This window comes from Tachyglossus aculeatus, unplaced genomic scaffold, assembly GCF_015852505.1.
Source record: "Tachyglossus aculeatus isolate mTacAcu1 unplaced genomic scaffold, mTacAcu1.pri scaffold_1_arrow_ctg1, whole genome shotgun sequence".
In the NCBI taxonomy this organism is placed as follows: domain Eukaryota; kingdom Metazoa; phylum Chordata; class Mammalia; order Monotremata; family Tachyglossidae; genus Tachyglossus; species Tachyglossus aculeatus.
The window spans coordinates 875928-901871 of NW_024044915.1; the positions used below are offsets into that span (position 1 = coordinate 875928).

The 25944-nt window shown below is 53.3% G+C and overlaps 2 protein-coding genes across 2 annotated transcripts in view; both read right to left on the reverse strand.

Annotated features, from left to right (window-relative positions):
* DUS1L (dihydrouridine synthase 1 like) overlaps positions 1–16934 on the reverse strand; it is a 29871-nt gene extending 12937 nt beyond the window's left edge. Inside the window, exons 1-2 of the mRNA XM_038742839.1 lie at positions 16901–16934; positions 6851–7156 (exon numbers count right to left, since the gene is read on the reverse strand). Of these exons, the coding sequence (XP_038598767.1) occupies positions 6851–7087 (237 nt within the window). The 5' untranslated portion in view covers positions 7088–7156; positions 16901–16934. The remainder of the gene's footprint in view (positions 1–6850; positions 7157–16900) is intronic.
* A 3847-nt stretch (positions 16935–20781) lies between these two features.
* The window catches only part of FASN (fatty acid synthase), an 86997-nt gene continuing 81834 nt past the window's right edge, over positions 20782–25944 (reverse strand). The window contains exons 40-43 of the mRNA XM_038742835.1: positions 23168–23388; positions 21381–21479; positions 21043–21294; positions 20782–20964 (exon numbers count right to left, since the gene is read on the reverse strand). Coding sequence (XP_038598763.1) covers positions 20827–20964; positions 21043–21294; positions 21381–21479; positions 23168–23388 — 710 coding nt within the window. The 3' untranslated portion in view covers positions 20782–20826. The remainder of the gene's footprint in view (positions 20965–21042; positions 21295–21380; positions 21480–23167; positions 23389–25944) is intronic.

Here is a 25944-nt window from a genome sequence, read left to right on the forward strand (position 1 = left end):
AATCAGTCGTATTTATTGAGCGCTTCCTGTGTGCAGAGCACTGTACTAAGCACTTGGGAAGTCCAAGCGGGCAGCATAGAGAGACGGTCCCTAGCCAACAGTGGGCTCACGGTCACACTCTAGTTGGAGGAAAAAGGTCTCTCAAGGGCCTCCGGTGTGCAGAGCACTGTACTGAGCGCCGGGGAAAAGAAAAAACAGCCAGGCTAGAGGGGCTCCTCGGCGAAGGATACGGGTTCGAGGGGGGACGGGGTCTGGCGACGGACTCGGGAAGATGGGCAGGGACCGTGTCTGCCGGCTCTGGCCTTTCCCAAGCGCTTAGCCCAGTGCTCTGCGCTCAGTAAGCGCTCGACGGCGATGGCGTTTGTTAAGTGCTTACTAAGTGCCGGACACCGTTCTGAGCGCTGGGGTGGATAAAGGTAATTAGGTCGTCCCACCTGGGGCTCACGGCCTTTGTCCCCGTTTTCCAGATGAGGTCACTGAGGCCCAGAGAAGTGAAGTGGCTTGCCCCAAGTCACACAGCTGGCAACTGGCGGAGCCGGGACTGGCGCCCCGTATCCATCCCAGCGTTGAGAACGGCGCTCGGCACAGAAGGAAGCGCTTCAGAGATACCCCAGGAGGCCAGTGAAGCGCTTAGAACGGTGCTCTAAGCATAGTAAGCGCTCAATAAACACGATTGATGATGATGATTATTAACGAAGACAACGAAAAAAGCCCCGTATCCATCCCAGCATTGAGAACGGCGCTCGGCACAGAAGGAAGCGCTTCAGAGATACCCCAGGAGGACAGTGAAGCGCTTAGAACGGTGCTCTGCGCATAGTAAGCGCTCAATAAATACGATTGATGATGATGAGTATTAACGAAGACAACGAAAAAAGCCCCGTATCCATCCCAGCGTTGAGAACGGCGCTCGGCACAGAAGGAAGCGCTTCAGAGATACCCCAGGAGGACAGTGAAGCGCTTAGAACGGTGCTCTGCGCATAGTAAGCGCTCAATAAATACGATTGATGATGATTATCATTAACGAAGACAACAAAAAAGGCCCCGTATCCATCCCAGCGCTGAGAACGGCGCTCGGCACAGAAGGAAGCGCTTCAGAGATACCCCAGGAGGACAGTGAAGCGCTTAGAACGGTGCTCTGCGCATAGTAAGCGCTCAATAAATACGATTGATGATGATTATTATTAACGAAGACAACGAAAAAAGCCCCGTATCCATCCCAGCGTTGAGAACGGCGCTCGGCACATAGTAAGCGCTCAATAAACACGATTGATGATGATTAGCATTAACGAAGACGACGAAAAAGGCCCCGTATCCATCCCAGCGTTGAGAACGGCGCTCGGCACAGAAGGAAGCGCTTCAGAGATACCCCAGGAGGCCAGTGAAGTGCTTAGAACGGTGCTCTGCGCGTAGTAAGCGCTCAATAAACACGATTGATGATGATTAGCATTAACGAAGACAACGAAAAAAGCCGCGTATCCATCCCAGCGTTGAGAACGGCGCTCGGCACAGAAGGAAGCGCTTCAGAGATACCCCAGGAGGCCAGTGAAGCGCTTAGAACGGTGCTCTGCGCATAGTAAGCGCTCAATAAACACGATTGATGATGATTATTATTAACGAAGACAACGAAAAAAGCCCCGTATCCATCCCCAGGAGGACAGTGAAGCGCTTAGAATGGTGCTCTGCACATAGTAAGCGCTCAATAAACACGATTGATGATGATGATTATCATTAACGAAGACAACGAAAAAAGCCGCGTATCCATCCCAGCGTTGAGAACGGCGCTCGGCACAGAAGGAAGCGCTTCAGAGATACCCCAGGAGGCCAGTGAAGCGCTTAGAACGGTGCTCTGCGCATAGTAAGCGCTCAATAAACACGATTGATGATGATTATTATTAACGAAGACAACGAAAAAAGCCCCGTATCCATCCCCAGGAGGACAGTGAAGCGCTTAGAACGGTGCTCTGCACATAGTAAGCGCTCAATAAATACGATTGATGATGATTATCATTAACGAAGACAACGAAAAAAGCCGCGTATCCATCCCAGCGTTGAGAACGGCGCTCGGCACAGAAGGAAGCGCTTCAGAGATACCCCAGGAGGACAGTGAAGCGCTTAGAACGGTGCTCTGCGCATAGTAAGCGCTCAATAAATACGATTGATGATGATTAGCATTAACGAAGACAACGAAAAAAGCCCCGTATCCATCCCAGCGTTGAGAACGGCGCTCGGCACAGAAGGAAGCGCTTCAGAGATACCCCAGGAGGCCAGTGAAGCGCTTAGAACGGTGCTCTGTGCATAGTAAGCGCTCAATAAATACGATTGATGATGATTATTATTAACAAAGACAACGAAAAAAGCCCCGTATCCATCCCCAGGAGGACAGTGAAGCGCTTAGAACGTTGCTCTGCGCATAGTAAGCGCTCAATAAATACGATTGATGATGATTATCATTAACGAAGACAACGAAAAAAGCCGCGTATCCATCCCAGCGTTGAGAACGGCGCTCGGCACAGAAGGAAGCGCTTCAGAGATACCCCAGGAGGCCAGTGAAGCGCTTAGAACGGTGCTCTGCGCATAGTAAGCGCTCAATAAACACGATTGATGATGATGATCATTAACGAAGACAACGAAAAAAGCCCCGTATCCATCCCAGCGTTGAGAACGGCGCTCGGCACATAGTAAGCGCTCAATAAACACGATTGATGATGATTATCATTAACGAAGACAACGAAAAAAGCCCCGTATCCATCCCAGCGCTGAGAACGGCGCTCGGCACAGAAGGAAGCGCTTCAGAGATACCCCAGGAGGACAGTGAAGTGCTTAGAACGGTGCTCTGCGCATAGTAAGCGCTCAATAAACACGATTGATGATGATGATCATTAACGAAGACAACGAAAAAAGCCCCGTATCCATCCCAGCGTTGAGAACGGCGCTCGGCACAGAAGGAAGCGCTTCAGAGATACCCCAGGAGGACAGTGAAGTGCTTAGAACGGTGCTCTGCGCATAGTAAGCGCTCAATAAATACGATTGATGATGATGATTATTAACGAAGACAATGAAAAAAGCCCCGTATCCATCCCCAGGAGGACAGTGAAGCGCTTAGAACGGTGCTCTGCACATAGTAAGCTCTCAATAAACACGATTGATGATGATGATTATTAACGAAGACAACGAAAAAAGCCCCGTATCCATCCCAGCGTTGAGAACGGCGCTCGGCACAGAAGGAAGCGCTTCAGAGATACCCCAGGAGGACAGTAAAGCGCTTAGAACGTTGCTCTGCGCATAGTAAGCGCTCAATAAACACGATTGATGATGATTATCATTAACGAAGACAACGAAAAAAGCCGCGTATCCATCCCAGCGTTGAGAACGGCGCTCGGCACAGAAGGAAGCGCTTCAGAGATACCCCAGGAGGCCAGTGAAGCGCTTAGAACGGTGCTCTGCGCATAGTAAGCGCTCAATAAATACGATTGATGATGATTAGCATTAACAAAGACAACGAAAAAAGCCCCGTATCCATCCCCAGGAGGCCAGTGAAGCGCTTAGAACGGTGCTCTGCGCATAGTAAGCGCTCAATAAATACGATTGATGATGATTATCATTAACGAAGACAACAAAAAAGGCCCCGTATCCATCCCAGCGTTGAGAACGGCGCTCGGCACAGAAGGAAGCGCTTCAGAGATACCCCAGGAGGACAGTGAAGCGCTTAGAACGGCGCTCTGCGCATAGTAAGTGCTCAATAAACACGATTGATGATGATTATTATTAACGAAGACAACGAAAAAAGCCCCGTATCCATCCCAGCGTTGAGAACGGCGCTCGGCACAGAAGGAAGCGCTTCAGAGATACCCCAGGAGGCCAGTGAAGCGCTTAGAACGGTGCTCTGCGCATAGTAAGCGCTCAATAAATACGATTGATGATGATTATTATTAACGAAGACAACGAAAAAAGCCCCGTATCCATCCCAGCGTTGAGAACGGCGCTCGGCACATAGTAAGCGCTCAATAAACACGATTGATGATGATTAGCATTAACGAAGACGACGAAAAAGGCCCCGTATCCATCCCAGCGTTGAGAACGGCGCTCGGCACAGAAGGAAGCGCTTCAGAGATACCCCAGGAGGCCAGTGAAGTGCTTAGAACGGTGCTCTGCGCGTAGTAAGCGCTCAATAAACACGATTGATGATGATTAGCATTAACGAAGACAACGAAAAAAGCCGCGTATCCATCCCAGCATTGAGAACGGCGCTCGGCACAGAAGGAAGCGCTTCAGAGATACCCCAGGAGGACAGTGAAGCGCTTAGAACGGTGCTCTGCGCATAGTAAGCGCTCAATAAACACGATTGATGATGATGATTATTAACGAAGACAACGAAAAAAGCCCCGTATCCATCCCAGCGTTGAGAACGGCGCTCGGCACAGAAGGAAGCACTTCAGAGATACCCCAGGAGGCCAGTGAAGCGCTTAGAGCGGTGCTCTGCGCATAGTAAGCGCTCAATAAATACGATTGATGATGATTATCATTAACGAAGACAACGAAAAAAGCCCCGTATCCATCCCAGCATTGAGAACGGCGCTCGGCACCGAAGGAAGCGCTTCAGAGATACCCCAGGAGGACAGTGAAGCGCTTAGAACGGTGCTCTGCGCATAGTAAGCGCTCAATAAACACGATTGATGATGATTATCATTAACGAAGACGACGAAAAAAGCCGCGTATCCATCCCAGCGTTGAGAACGGCGCTCGGCACAGAAGGAAGCGCTTCAGAGATACCCCAGGAGGCCAGTGAAGCGCTTAGAACGGTGCTCTAAGCATAGTAAGCGCTCAATAAATACGATTGATGATGATGATTATTAACGAAGACAACGAAAAAAGCCCCGTATCCATCCCAGCATTGAGAACGGCGCTCGGCACCGAAGGAAGCGCTTCAGAGATACCCCAGGAGGACAGTGAAGCGCTTAGAACGGTGCTCTGCGCATAGTAAGCGCTCAATAAACACGATTGATGATGATTATCATTAACGAAGACGACGAAAAAAGCCGCGTATCCATCCCAGCGTTGAGAACGGCGCTCGGCACAGAAGGAAGCGCTTCAGAGATACCCCAGGAGGCCAGTGAAGCGCTTAGAACGGTGCTCTGCGCATAGTAAGCGCTCAATAAATACGATTGATGATGATGATTATTAACGAAGACAATGAAAAAAGCCCCGTATCCATCCCCAGGAGGACAGTGAAGCGCTTAGAACGGTGCTCTGCGCATAGTAAGCGCTCAATAAACACGATTGATGATGATGATTATTAACGAAGACAACGAAAAAAGCCCCGTATCCATCCCAGCGTTGAGAACGGTGCTCGGCACAGAAGGAAGCGCTTCAGAGATACCCCAGGAGGCCAGTGAAGCGCTTAGAACGGTGCTCTGCGCATAGTAAGCGCTCAATAAACACGATTGATGATGATTAGCATTAACGAAGACAACGAAAAAAGCCGTGTATCCATCCCAGCGTTGAGAACGGCGCTCGGCACAGAAGGAAGCGCTTCAGAGATACCCCAGGAGGCCAGTGAAGCGCTTAGAACGGTGCTCTGCGCATAGTAAGCGCTCAATAAACACGATTGATGATGATGATTATTAACGAAGACAACGAAAAAAGCCCCGTATCCATCCCAGCGTTGAGAACGGCGCTCGGCACATAGTAAGCGCTCAATAAACACGATTGATGATGATTAGCATTAACGAAGACGACGAAAAAGGCCCCGTATCCATCCCAGCGTTGAGAACGGCGCTCGGCACAGAAGGAAGCGCTTCAGAGATACCCCAGGAGGCCAGTGAAGCGCTTAGAACGGTGCTCTGCGCATAGTAAGCGCTCAATAAACACGATTGATGATGATGATTATTAACGAAGACAACGAAAAAAGCCCCGTATCCATCCCAGCGTTGAGAACGGCGCTCGGCACCGAAGGAAGCGCTTCAGAGATACCCCAGGAGGACAGAGAAGCGCTTAGAACGGTGCTCTGCGCATAGTAAGCGCTCAATAAACACGATTGATGATGATTAGCATTAACGAAGACAACGAAAAAAGCCCCGTATCCATCCCCAGGAGGACAGTGAAGCGCTTAGAACGGTGCTCTGCACATAGTAAGCGCTCAATAAACACGATTGATGATGATTATTATTAACGAAGACAATGAAAAAAGCCCCGTATCCATCCCAGCGTTGAGAATGGCGCTCGGCACAGAAGGAAGCGCTTCAGAGATACCCCAGGAGGCCAGTGAAGCGCTTAGAACGGTGCTCTGTGCATAGTAAGCGCTCAATAAACACGATTGATGATGATTATCATTAACGAAGACAACGAAAAAAGCCCCGTATCCATCCCAGCGTTGAGAACGGCGCTCGGCACAGAAGGAAGCGCTTCAGAGATACCCCAGGAGGCCAGTGAAGCGCTTAGAACGGTGCTCTGCGCATAGTAAGCGCTCAATAAATACGACTGATCAATCAATCGTATTTATTGAGCGCTTACTATGTGCAGAGCACTGTACTAAGCGCTTGGGAAGTACAAGTTGGCATCACATAGAGACAGTCCCTACCCAACAGTGGGCTCACAGTCTAAAAGGGGGAGACAAAACGCCCCCATGGCTTCCTGAAGACTGCGTAGCGGCTTCGGCCCCCTGGTCTGTAAGCCCTCGCTATGTGCCAGGCGCTGTACTGAGCGCCGGGCTGGATCCGGTCCTTATCCAACAAGGGGGCTCCCCCCGCTCCATCCCCTTTTTCCAGAGGAGGTGAGCGGGGCCCGGCAGAGGAGGGATGGGAACGCGCGACCGGATTCCGACTTCCGGGCGGGCGGGCGGGCGGGCGGTCACCTGCACGATGAGGGGCCGGTCCTCGGGGCAGACGTCGCCGTAGAGGTTCTCCTTGCGGTAGTTGGCGTCGCGGACGAAGACCTGGGCGTGCAGCATGGGCGTGTAGCACAGCTGGGCCCCGTGTCGGCGGCTGAGGAGCCTCCAGGCCAGCTCGCTCTGGTCCACCATGGGGGCCACCACGTGCCGGGCCCCGCGCAGGCCCAGCCGCCAGAACTCCAACCCCTCCAGCTTGGCCATCTTCTCCGCGCCGGTCAACGACGGCGGGGGCGGCGGGTCTCCCCGCGGGCACCGTCGGCGGACTGGCTCCTAATAACGATGGCGCTGATTAAGCGCTTGCTATGTGCGAGGCACCGCTCGAAGCGCTGGGGAGGTTACGAGGCGACCAGGTTGTCCCCAGGCAACACCCCCGTTTTCCAGATGAGGGGACTGAGGCCCAGAGAAGTGTCGGGTAGGGACTGTCTCTACATGCTGCCAATTTGTACTTCCCAAGCGCTTAGTACAGCGCTCTGCACACAGTAAGCGCTCAGTAAATACGATCGATGATGATGAAGTGACTTGCCGACAAGTGGCGGAGCCGGGATTTGAACCCACAACCTCTGACTCCCAAGCCCGGCTCTTTCCACCGAGCCACGCCGATTACCCAGGAGGCCGCCTCTCACTGCCTCACGGGGACGATTCTAATATTCATTCACTCATTCAGTCGTATTTATTGAGCGCTTACTGTGTGCAGAGCACTGCGCTAAGCGCTTACACTGATAAATCTGCTATTTGTGAAGCGCCTACTGTGCGCTACACTCTGCGAAGCAGCGGGGCTCAGTGGAAAGAGCCCGGGCTTGGGAGTCAGGGGTCATGGGTTCCAATCCCGGCTCCGCCGCCTGTCAGCTGTGGGACTTTGGGCGAGTCACTTCACCTCTCTGGGCCTCGGTTCCCTCATCTGGAAAATGGGGATGAAGACTGGGAGCCCCACGGGGGACAACCTGATCACCCTGTAACCTTCCCAGCGTTTAGAACAGTGCTTTGCACATAGTAAGCGCTTAATATTATTATTAACATGCGCCTGACACTGTACTAAGCACTGGGGTAGATACAAGCAAATTGGGCTGGATGCAGCCCCTGTCCCCCGGGGGGGCTCCCAGTCTCCACCCCCATTTTCCAGATGAGGTCACTGAGGCACAGAGAAGTGAAGTGACTTGACCAAGGTCACACAGCAGACGAGTGGCAGAGGCAGGATTAGAACCCACGATCTTCTGATTCCTAGGCCCGGGCTCTACGGTAGTCGCTCCTTCGGTCGTATTTACCGAGCGCTGTACTGAGCGCTTGGGAGAGGAAAACAGAACAAGAAGCGGACACGTTCCCCGCCCACAAGGAGCTGACAGTCTACGGCGAGAGGTACGGCGCTCTTGCCCCCCACGAGCGCTCAATAAATAGCGCCGATATGAGGGGAATGAGGGTGGCTGGAAACTGGACCAGTCCTTAGCGGACAGAGCACGGGACTTGCAGTCGGAAGACCCGGGTTCTAATCCTGCCACCGCCACGTGCCTGCTGGGTGACCGTGGGCGGGATGCTTCCCCTCTCTGAGCCTCCGTTTCCTCATCTGCGGGGACTCCGTTCCCTGGCTTTCTCCCGCTTCGACTACGGTCCGGGACGGAGTCTGACCGGTCTCGCGTCGACCCCAGCGCTCAGGACAGCGCCGGGCACGTAGTGAGCGCTTCAAAGATACCACGAGGATTATCATGACATCCCTCGATGGTATTTTTTGAGCTCTTTCTATGCGCGGGACACCGTATTAGTTGAAAAGAGGGTCTCCCAATGCCGGGCCTTTTCCCTTTCCTCAACTGTCGCTCCTAGATCCGAAGCGATAATAATCAGGCGATCCGTTGTGGCTCAGTGGAAAGAGCCCGGGCTTTGGAGTCGCAGGTTGTGGGTTCAAATCCCGGCTCCGCCAATTGTCAGCTGGGTGACTGTGGGCCTTCTTGACTGTATATATGTTTGTACATATTTATTACTCTATTTATTTTACTTGTACATATCTATTCCATTTCTTTTATTTTGTTAGTATGTTTGGTTTTGTTCTCTGTCTCCCCCTTTTAGACTGCGAGCCCACTGTTGGGTAGGGACTGTCTCTATATGTTGCCAATTTGTACTACCCAAGCGCTTAGTCCAGTGCTCTGCACATAGTAAGCGCTCAATAAATACGATTGATGATGATGATGACTTCTCTGGGCCTCAGTTCCTTCATCTGGAAAACGGGGATGAGGACTGTGAGCCCCCCGTGGGACCACCTGATCACCTTGTAACCTCCCCAGCGCTTAGAACAGGGCTTGGCACATAGTAAGCGCTTAACAAATACCATCGTTATCATTATTACTTCATGCCGGGGACCGCACTAAGCGCTGGGATTCATCAGGTCAGACACGGGGGTGCTCACGATAATGCCAACCTTCTCGCCCTGCCTCTGGCCTGGAATGCCCTCCCTCCTCGAATTCATCCATTCAATCGTATTTGCTGAGCGCTTACTGTGTGCAGAGCACTGGACTAAGCGCTCGGGAGCGGGCGATGTAACAATAAACGGACACCCTCCCCGCCCGCAACGAGCTCAAATCCGACCGGGAGGCCGCTGGTGGGTAGGGACCGTCTCTCTATGGTGCCAACTTGGACTTTTGGTGCTTATTGGCACTCCTGAGTTGAGTGATCTTGGTCACTCTGTGTCCCCTAGCAGCTGACGAGCTAGAGATTGGCTTGTCTCTTCTCCCTGTCTCACTAGAAGCCCCCAACGAGCTCAAATCCGACCGGGAGCCCGCTGGTGGGTAGGGACCGTCTCTCTATGGTGCCAACTTGGACTTTTGGTGCTTATTGGCACTCCTGAGTTGAGTGATCTTAGTCACTCTGTGTCCCCTAGCAGCTGACGAGCTAGAGATTGGCTTGTCCCTTCTCCCTGTCTCACTAGAAGCCCCCAACAAGCTCAAATCCGACCGGGAGCCCGCTGGTGGGTAGGGACCGTCTCTCTATGGTGCCAACTTGGACTTTTGGTGCTTATTGGCACTCCTGAGTTGAGTGATCTTGGTCACTCTGTGTCCCCTAGCAGCTGACGAGCTAGAGATTGGCTTGTCTCTTCTCCCTGTCTCACTAGAAGCCCCCAACGAGCTCAAATCTGACCGGGAGCCCGCTGGTGGGTAGGGACCGTCTCTCTATGGTGCCAACTTGGACTTTTGGTGCTTATTGGCACTCCTGAGTTGAGTGATCTTAGTCACTCTGTGTCCCCTAGCAGCTGACGAGCTAGAGATTGGCTTGTCTCTTCTCCCTGTCTCACTAGAAGCCCCCAACGAGCTCAAATCCGACCGGGAGCCCGCTGGTGGGTAGGGACCGTCTCTCTATGGTGCCAACTTGGACTTTTGGTGCTTACTGGCACTCCTGAGTTGAGTGATCTTGGTCACTCTGTGTCCCCTAGCAGCTGACGAGCTAGAGATTGGCTTGTCCCTTCTCCCTGTCTCACTAGAAGCCCCCAACGAGCTCAAATCCGACCGGGAGGCCGCTGGTGGGTAGGGACCGTCTCTCTATGGTGCCAACTTGGACTTTTGGTGCTTACTGGCACTCCTGAGTTGAGTGATCTTGGTCACTCTGTGTCCCCTAGCAGCTGACGAGCTAGAGATTGGCTTGTCTCTTCTCCCTGTCTCACTAGAAGCCCCCAACGAGCTCAAATCCGACCGGGAGCCCGCTGGTGGGTAGGGACCGTCTCTCTATGGTGCCAACTTGGACTTTTGGTGCTTACTGGCACTCCTGAGTTGAGTGATCTTGGTCACTCTGTGTCCCCTAGCAGCTGACGAGCTAGAGATTGGCTTGTCTCTTCTCCCTGTCTCACTAGAAGCCCCCAACGAGCTCAAATCCGACCGGGAGCCCGCTGGTGGGTAGGGACCGTCTCTCTATGGTGCCAACTTGGACTTTTGGTGCTTACTGGCACTCCTGAGTTGAGTGATCTTGGTCACTCTGTGTCCCCTAGTAGCTGACGAGCTACAGATTGGCTTGTCCCTTCTCCCTGTCTCACTAGAAGCCCCCCACCTGGAATCGCAGGCTGAGAAACGCTGAAAGAACTAAAGCTCGGAATTGGCTCCAGGACCCGTGGTGGCTTTATTATTGTCCCGTTCCTTCCCCAACCCCCCCAAAATTGGGCTAGTTCAGGTGATTGATTTAATCATATTTGAGTGCTTGCCGGATGCAGAGCACTGTACTAAGGACATGGGAGAGTCCAGTACAACAAAGTTGGTAAACACGCTCCCTGCCCACAATGAGCTTACAGCCTAGAGGGGGAGGCAGACGTTAATATCAATAAATAAATTACGGTTATGTACGTGAGTGCAGCGGACAAGTGGCGGAGCTGTGATTGGAACCCACGATCTTCCGAGTCCCAGGCCCGTGCTCTATCCACTAAGCCACTGGGATGGGAAAGAATTACAGTGATGGTTTGCAAACACCTGGCTTGTCCATCTTGTATATATTTATTTTACTTGTACATAGTTACTGCTGTATTAATGAGGTGCATGTAGCTATACTTCTATTTATCCTAACGGTTTTGACACCTGTCTACATGTTTTGTGTGGTTGTCTGTCTCCCCCTTCTAGACTGTGAGCCCGTTGTTGGGTAGAGACTGTCTCTACGTGTTGCCTACTTGTACTTCCCAAGCGCTTAGTACAGTGCTCCGCACACAGTAAGCGCTCAATAAATACAATTGATTGATTGATTGACTTCCCAAGCGCTTAGTACAGTGCTCTGCACACAGTAAGCGCTCAATAAATACGATTGAATGAATGACAATGACTCCCCCCGACTTTGAAGCCTTAGTGAGGGCCCGTCTCCTCCAAGAAGCCTTCCCAGATGAAGCCCCCCTTTATTGCTCCCAGTCCCCCACCGCTTACGTCCACATCCGTCATTTATTTATTGAAGCAGCGTGGCTCAGTGGAAAGAGCCCCCCCCGCAGCGCTTAGTACAGTGCTTGGCACAGAGTAAGCGCTTAACAAATACTACCATTGATACTGATTGAGTCAGAGGTCGTGGGTTCAAATCCCAGCTCCGCCACTTGTCAGCTGTGTGACTTTGGGGAAGTCACTTCACTTCTCCGGGCCTCGATTTCCTCATCTGGAAAATGGGGATGAAGACTGGGAGCCCCACGTGGGACAACCTTGATTACCTTGTATCCTCCCCGGCGCTTAGAACAGTGCTTGGCACATAGTAAGCGCTTAACAAATACCAACATTATTATTATTATTATTACTGTGACTTTGGGCAAGTCACAACTTCTCTGGCCCTCAGTTCCCTCATCTGGAAAATGGGGATGAAGACTGTGAGCCCCATGTGGGACAACCTTGATCACCCTGTATCCTCCCCGGCGCTTAGAACAGTGCTTGGCACATAGTAAGAGCTTATCAAATACCAACATTATCATTATTATTATTATTGTGACTTTGGGCAAGTCACTTCACTTCTCTGGCCCTCAGTTCCCTCATCTGGAAAATGGGGATGAAGACTGGGAGCCCCACGTGGGACAACCTTGATCACCCTGTATCCTCTCCGGCGCTTAGGACAGTGCTTGGCACATAGTAAGCGCTTAACAAATACCAACATTATTATTACTACTGTGACTTTGGGCAAGTCACTTCACTTCTCTGGCCCTCAGTTCTCTCATCTGGAAAATGGGGATGAAAACTGGGAGCCCCCCGTGGGACAACCTGATCACCTTGCAATCTCCCCAGCGCTTAGAACAGTGCTTTGCACATAGTAAGCGCTTAATAAATGCCATCATTATTATTATTATTACTGTATTATACTCCCCTCCATTCAGCACAGAGTAAGTGTCCATCAATACCACTGCCTGATAATACTCGTAAACCACTCGTAAACCTCGCTGTGAGGAGCCTGGGCCGGGAGTCAGAAGGCTTCGTTCATTCCTTCAGTCGTATTTATTGAGCGCTCACTGTGTGCAGAGCACTGGACTAAGCACTCGGGAGAGGACAGTAAGCGCTCAATAAATACGGTTGAATGACTGAACGAATAATAATGATGGTATTTGTTAAGCGCTTACTATATGCCAAGCACCGTTCTAAGCAATAATACGAGCCCGCTGTCGGGCAGGGACCGTCTCTAGATGTTGCCGACTTGTCCTTCCCAAGCGCTTAGTATAGTGCTCTGCATCATCATCATCATCAATCGTATTTATTGAGCGCTTACTATGTGCAGAGCACTGTACTAAGCGCTTGGGAAGTACAAATTGGCAACATCTAGAGACAGTCCCTACCCAACAGTGGGCTCACAGTCTCAAAGGGGGGAGACAGAGAACAAAACCAAACATACTAACAAAATAAGATAAATAGAATAGATATGTACAAATAAAATAGAGTAATAATAAAATAGAGTAATAATAAATAAATAGAGTAATAAATAAATAAATAGAGTACTGCACACAGGAAGCGCTCCATCATTCACACGATTGAATGAATGAATGAATATTTCTTTATTTCTTTTATGTGTACATATTTATTCTATTTATTTTATTTTGTTAATATGTTTTCTTTTGTCATTTAGTCTCCCCCTTCTAGACTGTGAGCCCGCTGTCGGGTAGGGACCGTCTCTATATGTTGCCAACTTGGACTTCCCAAGCGCTTAGTACAGTGCTCTGCACACGGTAAGCGTTCAATAAATGCGACTGAATGGATGAATGAATGAATGGATGGAATGAATGAACAGACATTCCCTGCCCGCAATGAGCTGACGGTCTAAAGGAGGGGGAGATGGACGTTAATAATAATAATAATAATGATAATAATAATAATGTTGGTATTTGTTAAGCGCTTACTATGTGCAAAGCACTGTTCTAAGCGCTGGGGTAGATACAAGGTGATCAGGTTAATGGAAATAAATATATGATGGATATGGACCTAAGTGGCGCGTGGGGCTGGGAGGGAGGAAGAACAAAGCTGTTCAGCACATAATAATAATAATAATAGCATTTATTAAGCGCTTACTATGTGCAAAGCACTGTTCTAAGCGCTGGGAAGGTTACAAGGTCTTTACAGATACCAGCATCATCAACAAAGGGAGCGAGTCAGGATGATGCGTAAGGGAGTTGGGAAAAGAGGAAAGGGGGGGAGGCCTAGTCCGCGTGGCACAGGCTTTGGAGCCAGAGGTCATGGGTTCAAATCCTGGCTCCGCCAACTGTCATCATCATCATCAATCGTTTCTATTGAGCGCTTACTGTGTGCAGAGCACTGTAGTAAGCGCTTGGGAAGTCCAAGTTGGCAACATCTAGAGACAGTCCCTACCCAACAGTGGGCTCACAATCTAAAAGGGGGAAACAGACAATAAAACCAAACATACCAACAAAATAAAATAAATAGAATAGATATGTAAAAAATATGGAACGCTTCACGAATTTGTGTGTCAGCTGGGTGACTTTGGGCAAGTCACTTCACTTCTCTGGGCCTCGGTTCCCTCATCTGGAAAATGGGGATTAAGACTGTGAGCCCCCCGTGGGACGACCTAATCACCTTGTATCCCCCCCCCCCCCCCAGCGCTTAGAACAGTGGTTTGCACATAGTAAGCGCTTAACAAATGCCATCATTATCATTATTATTATTATTAGTCAGGGAAGGCCTTTTGGAGGAGGTGGGCCTTCAATAAAGCTTTGAAGTGGCTGTCAATTGTATTTACTAAGCGCTAATGGTGTGCAGAGCACTGTACTAAGCGCTTGGGAGAGGACTAGACCTGACCCATTCCCCGCCCACGATGAACTTAAGGTCTAGAGCGGAGGCAGACATTAAACTATTCATTCATCCGATCGTACTTATTAAGCATTTACTGTGTGCAGAGCACTGTACTAAGCGCTTGGCAGCTGTGTGACTTTGGGCAAGTCACTCCACTTCTCCGTGCCTCAGTGATCTCATCTGGAAAATGGGGATGAAGACTGTGAGCCCCATGGAGGACCACCTGATTAGCTTGTATCAATCCCAGCGCTTAGAACAGTGCTCGGCACATAGTAAGTGCTTAATAAATGCCATTGTCATTATTCACTTCTCCGTGCCTCAGTTCCTTCGTCTGGAAAATGGGGATGAAGACTGTGAGTCCCACGGGGGTCAACCTGATCATCATCATCAATCGTATTTATTGAGCGCTTACTGTGTGCAGAGCACTGGACTAAGCGCTTGGGAAGTACAAGTTTGATCACCTTGTATCTACCCCAGCGGCGCTTAGAACAGTGCTTCGCACGTATTAAGCGCATAACAAATATCATCATCATCATTATTATTACTATTGAAGCAGCGTGGCTCAGTGGAAAGAGCCCGGGCTTGGGAGTCAGAGGTCATGGGTTCAAATTCCGACTCCGCCGCTTGTCAGCTGGCTGACTTTGGGCAAGTCACTTCACTACTCAGGGCCTCAGTGACCTCATCTGGAAAACGGGGATGAAGACCGCGAGCCCCACGTGAGGCAACCCATCCCAGCGCTTAGAACAGTGCTTGGCACCTAGTAAGCGCTTAACAAATGCCATCATTGTTATTATTATTATTATTCTGTGCCTCAGTTCCCTCATCTGGAAAATGGGGATGAAGACTGTGAGCCCCCCGTGGGACAATCTCATCACTTTGTATCCTCCCCTGCGCTGAGAACAGGGTTTGGCACTTAGTAAGCGCTTAACAAATGCCATCATTATTATTATTACTACTACTCTGGGCCTCAGTTCCCTCATCTGGGAAATGGGGATGAAGACTGTGAGCCCCCCGTGGGACAATCTCATCACTTTGTATCCTCCCCTGCGCTTAGAACAGGGCTTGGCACTTAGTAAGCGCTTAACAAATGCCATCATTATTATTATTACTACTACTCTGGGCCTCAGTTCCCTCATCTGTAAAACGGGGATGAAGACCGTGAGCCCCACGTGGGGCAACCTGTTCGCCTTGTAACGTCCCCGGCGCTTAGAACAGGGCTTGGCACGTAGTAAGCGCTTAACAAATAGCATCCTCATCATCATTATTATTATTAAACACACTTACTTCCAACCCCTAAGCGCTTAGTACAGTGCTCTGCACACAGTAAGCGCTCAATAAATACGATTGACTGATTGCACTTGCCTGCTGCGTGACCCTGGCCAAGTCACTTGACTTCTCTGGGCCTCAGTTCCCTCATCTGGGAAAGGGGGATGAAGAGTGGGAGCCCCACGGGGGACAACCTCATCACCTTGTATCCTCCCCAGCGCTTAGAACAGTGCTTGGCACCTAGTAAGCGCTTAACAAATGCCATCATTATTATTATTATTACTCTGGGCCTCAGTCCTCTCCTCTGGAAAACGGGGATGAAGACCGTGAGCCCCACGGGGGACAACCTCATCACCTTGTATCCTCCCCAGCGCTTAGAACAGGGCTTGGCACCTAGTAAGCGCTTATCAAATGCCATCATTATTATTATTATTATTATTACTCCAGGCCTCAGTCCCCTCCTCTGTAAAACGGGGATGAAGACCGTGAGCCCCCCGTGGGACAACCTCATCACCTTGTATCCTCCCCAGCGCTTAGAACAGGGCTTGGCACCTAGTAAGCGCTTAACAAATGCCATCGTTATTATTATTACTACCACTCTGTGCCTCAGTTCCCTCATCTGTAAAACGGGGATGAAGACCGTGAGCCCCACGTGGGGCAACCTGTTCGCCTTGTAACGTCCCCGGCGCTTACAACAGGGCCTGGCACGTAGTAAACGCCTAACCAATAGCATCCTCTTCATCATTATTATTATTATTATTATTAAACACGCTTACTTCCAACCTGCTGCGTGACCCTGGACGAGTCACTTGGCTTCTCTGGGCCTCAGTTCCCTCATCTGGAAAAGGGGGATGAAGAGTGGGAGCCCCATGGGGGCCAACCCCATCACCTTGTAACCTCCCCAGCGCTTAGAACAGTGCTTGGCACATAGTAAGCGCTTAATAAATGCCATCCTTATTATAATTATTATTATTTTTCCAACCCGCGGGGGCCCGGTGGAAGCCTGGGTTCTAATCCCGGCTCCGCCGCTCACCTGCCGCGTGTCCCTGGGCGAGTCACTTCCCTTCTCCGGGCCTCGGTTTCCTCAGCTGCAAAACGGGGACGGGACAGTCGCGGGGGCGCTCAGTACAGCGCCGGGCGCGTGGTGAGGGCGGGGGGCGGGGGGCTGGGGGCATCGCCCCGCCCCGCCCCTCCCGTCCCCCGGCCGGCCGCGCGGGGGCGCCACCCCCACGCTCCTCCGCGCCGCCAACGGCGCCTCCTCACAGCGATCCCGGCAGCCCCCGCGCCTCCTCGGGCCCCAGCCGTCCCGGCAGCCCCCGCGCCTCCTCGGGCCCCAGCCGTCCCGGCAGCCCCCGCGCCGACTCGGGCCCCAGCCGTCCCGGCAGCCCCCGCGCCTCCTCGGGCCCCAGCCGTCCCGGCAGCCCCCGCGCCTCCTCGGGCCCTAGCCGTCCCGCAGCCCCCGCGCCTCCTCGGGCCCCAGCCGTCCCGGCAGCCCTCGCGCCTTCTCAGGCCCTGGGGGCCCCAGCCGTCCCAGAAGCCCCCTAGCCGACTCAGGCCTCAGCCATCCCGGCAGCCCCCGCGCATCCTCAGGCCCTAGCCATCCCAGCAACCCCCGCCCCTCCTCGGGCCCCAGCCGTCCCGGCAGCCCCCGCGCCTCCTCAGGCTCTGGGGGCCCCAGCCATCCCAGAAGCCCCCAAGCCGACTCAGGCCTCAGCCATCCCGGCAGCCTCCGCGCCGACTGAGGCCCCAGCCATCCCGGCAGCCCCCGCGCCTCTTCAGGCTCTGGGGGCCCCAGCCATCCCGGCGGCCCCAGCCATCCCAGAAGCCCCCGCGTTGACTCGGGCCCCAGCCGTCCCGGCAGCCCCCGCGCCTCGTCAGGCTCTGGGGGCCCCAGCCGTCCCGGCAGCCCCCGCGCCTCCTCAGGCCTCAGCCTTCCCGGCAGCCCCCGCGCCTCCTCAGGCCCTGGGGGCCCCAACCATCCCAGTAGCCCCCGGGCCTCCTGGGGCCCCAGCCATCCCATCCCGGCAGCCCCCGCGCCTCCTCACAGCGATCCCGGCAACCCCCGGGCCTCCTCGGGCCCCCGCCGTCCCGGCAGCCCCCGCGCCTCCTCAGGCTCTGAGGGCCCCAGCCATCCCAGAAGCCCCCGCGCCGACTCAGGCTCACGAGGCCCGAGCGATCCCAGCAGCCCCCGCGCCAACTCAGGCTCTCGAGGCCCGATTGATCCCAGCAGCCCCCGCGGCTCCTTTGGCCCCATCGATCAATCCATCCCGGCATCCCCCGCGGCTCCTTTGGCTCCATCGATCAATCAATCAATCAATCCCTCCCTACATCCCTTAGGCCGGGCCCGGGGCAGAGCGCCATGGGGCATCAAGTCCCCAGTGCTAAGACTGTGAGCCCACTGTTGGGTAGGGACCGTCTCTATATGTTGCCAGCTTGGACTTCCCAAGCGCTTAGTACAGTGCCCTGCACACAGTAAGCGCCCAATAAATACGATTGATTGATTGCTAATCCTGCCTGGGGACCTGCGGCCAGGCGCCCCACCTCTCTGGGCCTCAGTGGCCTCCTCTGTAAAATGGGCATTCAACCCCTCTTCTCCTTCCCCCATAGTTTGGGAACCCCCTTCGGCCACAGGGTCTGTCTCTAATAAAATGACGGCATCTCTTAAGCGCTGACTATGGGCCAAACACTGTACTAAGCCCCGGGGTAGATACCAGGTCATCAGGTCATCCCACGAGGGGGCTCACAGTCTTCATCCCCATTTTCCAGATGAGGTAACCGAGGCACAGAGACGTTAAGTGACTTGCCTCAAGTCACCCAGCTGACAAGTGGCAGAGCCGGGATTTGAACCCATGACCTCTGACTCCAAAGCCCGGGCTCTTTCCACTGAGCCACGCTGTTTCTCCGCCCACTTCCCCCCGGCACCCGCCGAGTCCGTCCTCTCCCTCGGCCCCGGCGGAGTCAATCCGTCGTATTTACTGAGCGCTTACTGTGTGCAGAGCACCGTACTAAGCGCCCGGGGGAGGACAATAGAACAGAGACATAACCTGCCCGCAACAAGCTTTCGGAACCAGGCCGGGCTGGCCAGGGCTCAAACGGTCGCGAGCCCCAAGTAGGAGGGGAGGTGGGAGGGCAGGGGGTCAGTGAAAGGAGCCCTCTCGCCCCCAGCCCTGACTTTCATTCATTCAATCGTATTTATTGAGCGCTTACTGTGCGCAGAGCACTGTGCTAAGCACTTGGGAAGTACAAGTTGGCCACATTCTCTGCCCAGGAAACAAAAAAAGAGCGCGGAGCCCTTTCCTTCCTCTCCCCCTCGTCCCCCTCTCCATCCCCCCCATCTTACCTCCTTCCCTTCCCCACAGCACCTGTATAGATGTATGTACATATTTATTACTCTATTTATTTTACTTGTCCATATCTATTCTATTTATTTTATTTTGTTAGTATGTTTGGTTTTGTTCTCTGTCTCCTCCTATTAGACTGTGAGCCCACTGCTGGGTAGGGACTGTATATGTACTTGTACTTCCCAAGCGCTTAGTACAGTGCTCTGCAAACAGTAAGCGCTCAATAAATACAATTGATGATGATGATGATGATGATGATGATGGGGTAGGGTGGGAGCGAAGGGGAAGAGAAACCAGACGGACCACCGAGCCAGACATCACCTGTGGTTTAATATCGGGAGGGAGCCGGGGGCGGGGAGAGTCGGGAAAATCGAGAGCAGCATTTCGACCGGGTGGGCGTACAAAGGATTCCCTCCCCCCCACCCCCCCACCCCCAACCCGGGATGGGAAGATAATTCCTTCCTTTTAACCTCTGGACGATTAGATTGGAATTTCACAACTCCAGCATCAGCAGTCTGAATTACGCGTCTCTTAAAAAAAAAAATATTAGCAATAATAACACCCCCAAAGCAAAGTCTGTTCCCCAGCGGCGATCCGCAGAGGGGGCCCGGGTTCGGAGCCGCGTGGCCAGCGGGGAAAAGCGGGGGGTCCGGGCCTCCCCTTCCCCGTCCCTTCCGCCCCCCAGCCCCCCAACTAGAAGGGGAAGGTGGTTCAACCCGGCCCCTCTCCTTGCCTCCTCTGCATCATACGTGCAGCCGGGGGGACACCGAAGGCGCCGCTTCGGGGATGGAGCATCTCTTTCCTTTGCTCTTGGAGGTGGGGGGATAAAGAAGAAAAACGAAATCCTCGCGTTGGGTCCCGCCTGGTGCCGACTTCCGAGTCCATCCTCCCGGTCGGGGCTATTTATCGGGCGCTTACCGTCCCCACGGACTTGGCGGCTACCTTCCCTGCCCTCGTGGAGCTTCCAGTCTCCGTCTAGCCAGCTCCCCCGGGGGCCTCTCCTCCTCCGGCCCCTCGCTCTCCGCATCGGTACCGTTGGGGAGCCCCTTCCCCCTGCCCGCCCCGGGGTGCCCCTCGACCTCTGAACCGAGTCGGGGCCGAGCAAGACGAAGGCGAGGAGGAGGAGGAGGAGGAGGAAGCGCCTCCGCTCTTGTTCCCCTCATCTTTCACTCCCGGGGGTGGGGAGTGAGGCCTTGTGCTGGCAGCACAATAAATACAAGGTTTCGCATGAAAAAAGGACAAACAAACAAACAGGAAAACAACGGGGGACACCCCGCAGTACCACGAGCGCACCCCCACCCCACACACGCCCCTCGGCCGAGGCCACCGACGTCCCGGCTACCGCGGGCCGGCGGCCGACTCTTCACTGATCGGGCAGCGGAGGCGTCTCCAAGTCAACCGCCGGCCGGGCCGAGTTGTGGGGCCGTTGCTCGGGCCCCGGGGGTCGGCCTGATCAAGGCGCCAGGCGGGCGGGGGGGAGGGCGAGGGGGGTCCCGCGGGGGGCGGGAGGGTGGGGGGCAATTGTTTCACGACGAGGGCGGTCGCTGCGGTTCCGTCTGCTGAGGGGGGCGGGTGGGGAGGGGGCCGGAGAGGGGGGCAAGGGGCCGGGGGGCTCGCTCTACCCCTCCCGGACGCTGACCCGGGGCTCCGCTAGCGAGCTGTGGATTATGCCGATGATGGATTCCAGCCCGCTGCCCTCCAGGAGGGTGCGGTGATCGCCCTCGACGACGTGGATGGACACCTTCCCGTCGCAGACCTGAGGAGGGGAGATCGGGGGGTAAGGGCCGGGCCGCCCGCCCCGTCCCCCGGCCCCCCGCCGCGGGCCCCTCCGCACCTCCGACAGGTTGTAGTCTCTGGCCAGGCCCTGGCCGTATTCGTTGCCCGTCTTGGCCCGCAGCAATGTCACGTTGCCGTGGTACTTCCTCTTGGGCTTGTAAAGCTCGGCCGCCCGCAGCTTGTGGTAGAAGGAGAAGGCGGCGAAGCCGAGCTCGTGGCGGTCGATGCCCTGGTGGTCCTGGCTGATGAGGTCCACGGTGGCCGACACGCGGGCTTCCAGGTTCTCCAGGGGAAGCAGCGCTTCCAGCACCTGCCGGGCGGGCAACCGGGTCGGGGGTCACCCCGGGGGTGGGACGCGGGGACGGGAGCGGCCCGGGGGCGGGAGCCGAGCCGTACCTTGTTATAATCGGCGTCCGTAAACTGCTGCATGAAGACGTACATGGCTTCCGTCTCGGCCTCCGCCTCGCAGCCCGGGGTCAGCTTGGCTCGGTAGCTCTAGACGGAGGGGCCGAAGGTCAGGGGTCACGAGGGAAAGGATGTTTGGTTTTGTTCTCCGTCTCCCCCTTTTAGACTGTGAGCCCACCGTTGGGTAGGGACTGTCTCTAGATGTTGCCAGCTTGGACTTCCCAAGCGCTTCGTACAGTGCTCTGCACACAGTAAGCGCTCAATAAATACGATTGATGATGATGATGATGACCCCCTCGCTTCCCCCCGACCTGGAGGGAGGCTCTCCGGAGGGGTCCTTTTGGAGTTTGTTGCAGGCTGGGAGGCTAGGATCCTCCGTTTCGAGGAGAAGGGGGGCCCAGGGGAAGCCGGGAAATTCCCAACTGCCATCCCGGCGCTCTTTACCGACGTCGCCCAAGCGGTTCCCGGTGTGGACTTTATGACTTAAAGCCCTCACTCGCACACCCACTTCGGTCTCCTCATCGTTTCAGGGACCGCCTTCCCCTCTACGTAAGCTCTTCCGGAGCCGGGAGGGTCACGTCTGCTACCGGTAGCGGATTTTCCCGGAGTGCTCTGCGCACGGGAAAGGGGACGCTCCCCGAGGGCAGGGAGCCCGTCTTTTCCCCAGTGCTCGGCCCCGAATCGCCGACTGACCGAACGGGAAGGACCCGAGGCTTTCTCAGCCAAAGGGGAGGAGCGAAAGACAGCCCGTGGGTCGACATACGGCCCGGTTCTACCCGCCATCTACAGCTGAGCTTCGTGGGGTCTGAGACCTAGCGAGCCAATCCGCCCAGTCCGTTCTACTCGCTGCCATCTACGGCTGAGCCACCAAGGAGCCGGTCATATCGGTCGCAATATTTCCACGTTACTTCAGGTCGGGGAATCCAGCCGGACGCCGGCCGGCCAGTTCGGTCATCATCATCATCATCATCATCATCAATCGTATTTATTGAGCGCTTACTATGTGCAGAGCACTGTACTAAGCGCTTGGGAAGTACAAATTGGCAACATCATCGGGTCTGGTCCGGTCTGACAACATCCTTAGCGCCCTGACCCCGGTCCCCATGACCCAGGGGGCTTCCATCGACCTCTTAATAAGTGCTTACTCTGTGCCAAGCACTGTTCTAAGCACTGGGGGAGATACAAGGTCATCAGGTTGTCCCACGTGGGGCTCACAGTCTTCATCCCCTTTTTACAGACGAGGGAACGGAGGCCCAGAAGTGAAGTGACTTGCCCAAAGTCACCCAGCTGATCAGTGGCGGAGGCAGGATTAGAACCCACGCCCTCTGACTCTTCCCGCTAAGCCGGGCGGCTTCTCGGAGCCTTTAAGGTGGAGGGGTCAAAGTCACTTTTTCCAACTCAAAGGACGCACGCCCACGGGACTTCTTCCCGCGGAACACGTGGTCCGGAGAGAAACAGCAAATTCCCCCTGAATTTTCCAACTCAAAGGAAGCACACCCACGGGAATTCTTCCCGCGGGACACGCGGCCCGGAGAGAAACGGCAAATCCCCACCGAAACGGCAGCCGATTGGCGAGGGGTCTGGAGATCTTCCGTGGACGCGGGCCCGCGGCGAGTTGTGAAAGGGGAGAGGGAAGGACGCGGAGGAGAAACCGAGACCCGGGGAAGTCGGCGGCCCCCGCGGCGGGACTGGAACCCGCGACGGAAGCCGGCAGGTCCCAGCGAGAGTCCCGTCGCCGTTATCGGGGGATCGTCCCCACCCCGGGCTGCGGCCCTCACCTGAGTGTAGGCCAGGACGTAGGCGTGGGAGCCGTCGAAGAGGAAGAGGCTGTGGTGGGAATGGGCGGGGGTTTGGTGGGCCTGCAGCTGGGAGCACATTTCGAAGGCCACGCAGGCCCCGTAGGAGTAGCCGGCGATGCGATAGGGGCCTTCGGGCTGCACCTGCTTTATACAGTCTATGTAATAGGCGGCCAGGCTCGGTATGCTGTCCAGTGGCGCGGCTGCGGAGGGGAAGCGAGGCCAAGAGGGTTATTGTTATTATCAAGACAGAATAATCACCGTCCAATTCATTCATTCCTTCAATCGTATGTGTTGAGCGCTCACTGTGGGCAGAGCACTGGACTAGGCGCGAGTCGGCAACGGATAGAGACGGTCCCTACCCGGCAACGGGCTCACAGGCTGGAAGGGGAGCCGGACAACAAAACATGCGGACGGGTGGCAAGCCGTTAGAATAAATAGAAATAAAGCTGTAAGTAAATCAAATGATAGTAATGAATAATTATGGCACGTATTAAGTGCTTACTACGTGCCGGGCACTGTTCTGGTTCACTTGTATCATAGTCTGGAAGAGGGAGCCGGACAACAAAACATGTGGACGGGTGGCAAGCCGTCAGAATAAACAGAAATAAAGCTCTAAGTAAATCAAATGATAGTAATGAATAATTAGGGCACGTATTAAGCGCTTACTATGTGCCAGGCACTGTTCTGGTTCATTTGTATCACAGTCTGGAAGAGGGAGCCGGACAACAAAACACGCGGACGGGTGTCAAGCCGTCAGAATAAATAGAAATAAAGCTATAAGCAAATCAACTGATAATAATGAATAGTTATGGCACGTATTAAGTGCTTACTATGTGCCGGGCACTGTTCTGGTTCACTTGTATTATAGTCTGGAAGAGGGAGCCGGACAACAAAACATGTGGACGGGTGGCAAGCCATCAGAATAAATAGAAATAAAGCTATAAGAAAATCAACTGATAATAATGAATAATTATGGCACGTATTAAGCGCTTACTATGTGCCGGGCACCGTTCTGGTTCAATTCATTCATTCCTTCAATCGTATTTGTTGAGCGCTCACTGTGTGCAGAGCACTGGACTAGGCGCGAGTCGGCAACGGATAGAGACGGTCCCTACCCAGCAACGGGCTCACAGGCTGGAAGGGGAAGCCGGACAACAAAACATGTGGACTGGTGTCAAGTCGTCAGAATAAATAGAAATAAAGCTGTAAGTAAATCAAATGATAGTAATGAATAATTATGGCACGTATTAAGCGCTTACTATGTGCCAGGCACTGTTCTGGTTCACTTGTATCATAGTCTGGAAGAGGGAGCCGGACAACAAAACATGTGGACGGGTGGCAAGCCGTCAGAATAAATAGAAATAAAGCTCTAAGTAAATCAACTGATAATAATGAATAATTATGGCACACATTAAGCGCTTACTATGTGCCGGGCACCGTTCTGGTTCACTTGTATCACAGTCTGGAAGAGGGAGCCGGACAACAAAACACGCGGACGGGTGGCAAGCCGTCAGAATAAATAGAAATAAAGCTATAAGCAAATCAACTGATAATAATGAATAATTATGGCACGTATTAAGTGCTTACTATGTGCCGGGCACCGTTCTGGTTCAATTCATTCATTCTTTCAATCGTATTTGTTGAGCGCTTACTGTGTGCAGAGCACTGGACTAGGCGCGAGTCGGCAACATATAGAGACGGTCCCTACCCGGCAACGGGCTCACAGGCTGGAAGGGGAAGCCGGACAACAAAACATGTGGACGGGTGTCAAGCCGTCAGAATAAATAGAAATAAAGCTCTAAGTAAATCAAATGATAGTAATGAATAATTATGGCACGTATTAAGTGCTTACTATGTGCCGGGCACTGATCTGGTTCACTTGTATCACAGTCTGGAAGAGGGAGCCGGACAACAAAACATATGGACGGGTGGCAAGCCGTCAGAATAAATAGAAATAAAGCTCTAAGTAAATCAAATGATAATAATGAATAATTATGGCACGCATTAAGCGCTTACTATGTGCCAGGCACTGTTCTGGTTCACTTGTATCATAGTCTGGAAGAGGGAGCCGGACAACAAAACATGTGGACGGGTGTCAAGCCGTCAGAATAAATAGAAATAAAGCTATAAGTAAATCAAATGATAATAATGAATAATTATGGCACATATTAAGCGCTTACTATGTGCCGGGCACTGTTCTGGTTCACTTGTATCACAGTCTGGAAGAGGGAGCCGGACAACAAAACAAAACATGGGGACGGGTGTCAAGCCGTCAGAATAAATAGAAATAAAGCTCTAAGTAAATCAAATGATAGTGATGAATAATTATGGCACGTATTAAGCGCTTACTATGTGCCAGGCACCGTTCTGGTTCACTTGTATCACAGTCTGGAAGGGGGAGCCGGACAACAAAACAAAACATGTGGACGGGTGTCAAGCCATCAGAATAAATAGAAATAAAGCTCTAAGTAAATCAAATGATAATAATGAATAATTATGGCCCGTATTAAGCGCTTACTATGTGCACCATTCTGGTTCACTTGTGTCGACCCCCAAACTGGGGGTGGGGCGGACCGGGTGCCCCCCACTTCCTGGCTCAACCCCCCAGCCTCTCCGTCCCCTTCAGGTCCCGAGTTCGAATCCCAGCCCCGCCGCTCTAAATTCTATAAACAGTTTAGGTAGTTCTTATTTACCATTACACTTTTTATGACATAATCAGATTGGTAAGTCAAATCAGCTCGTGCATTTGAAAATAC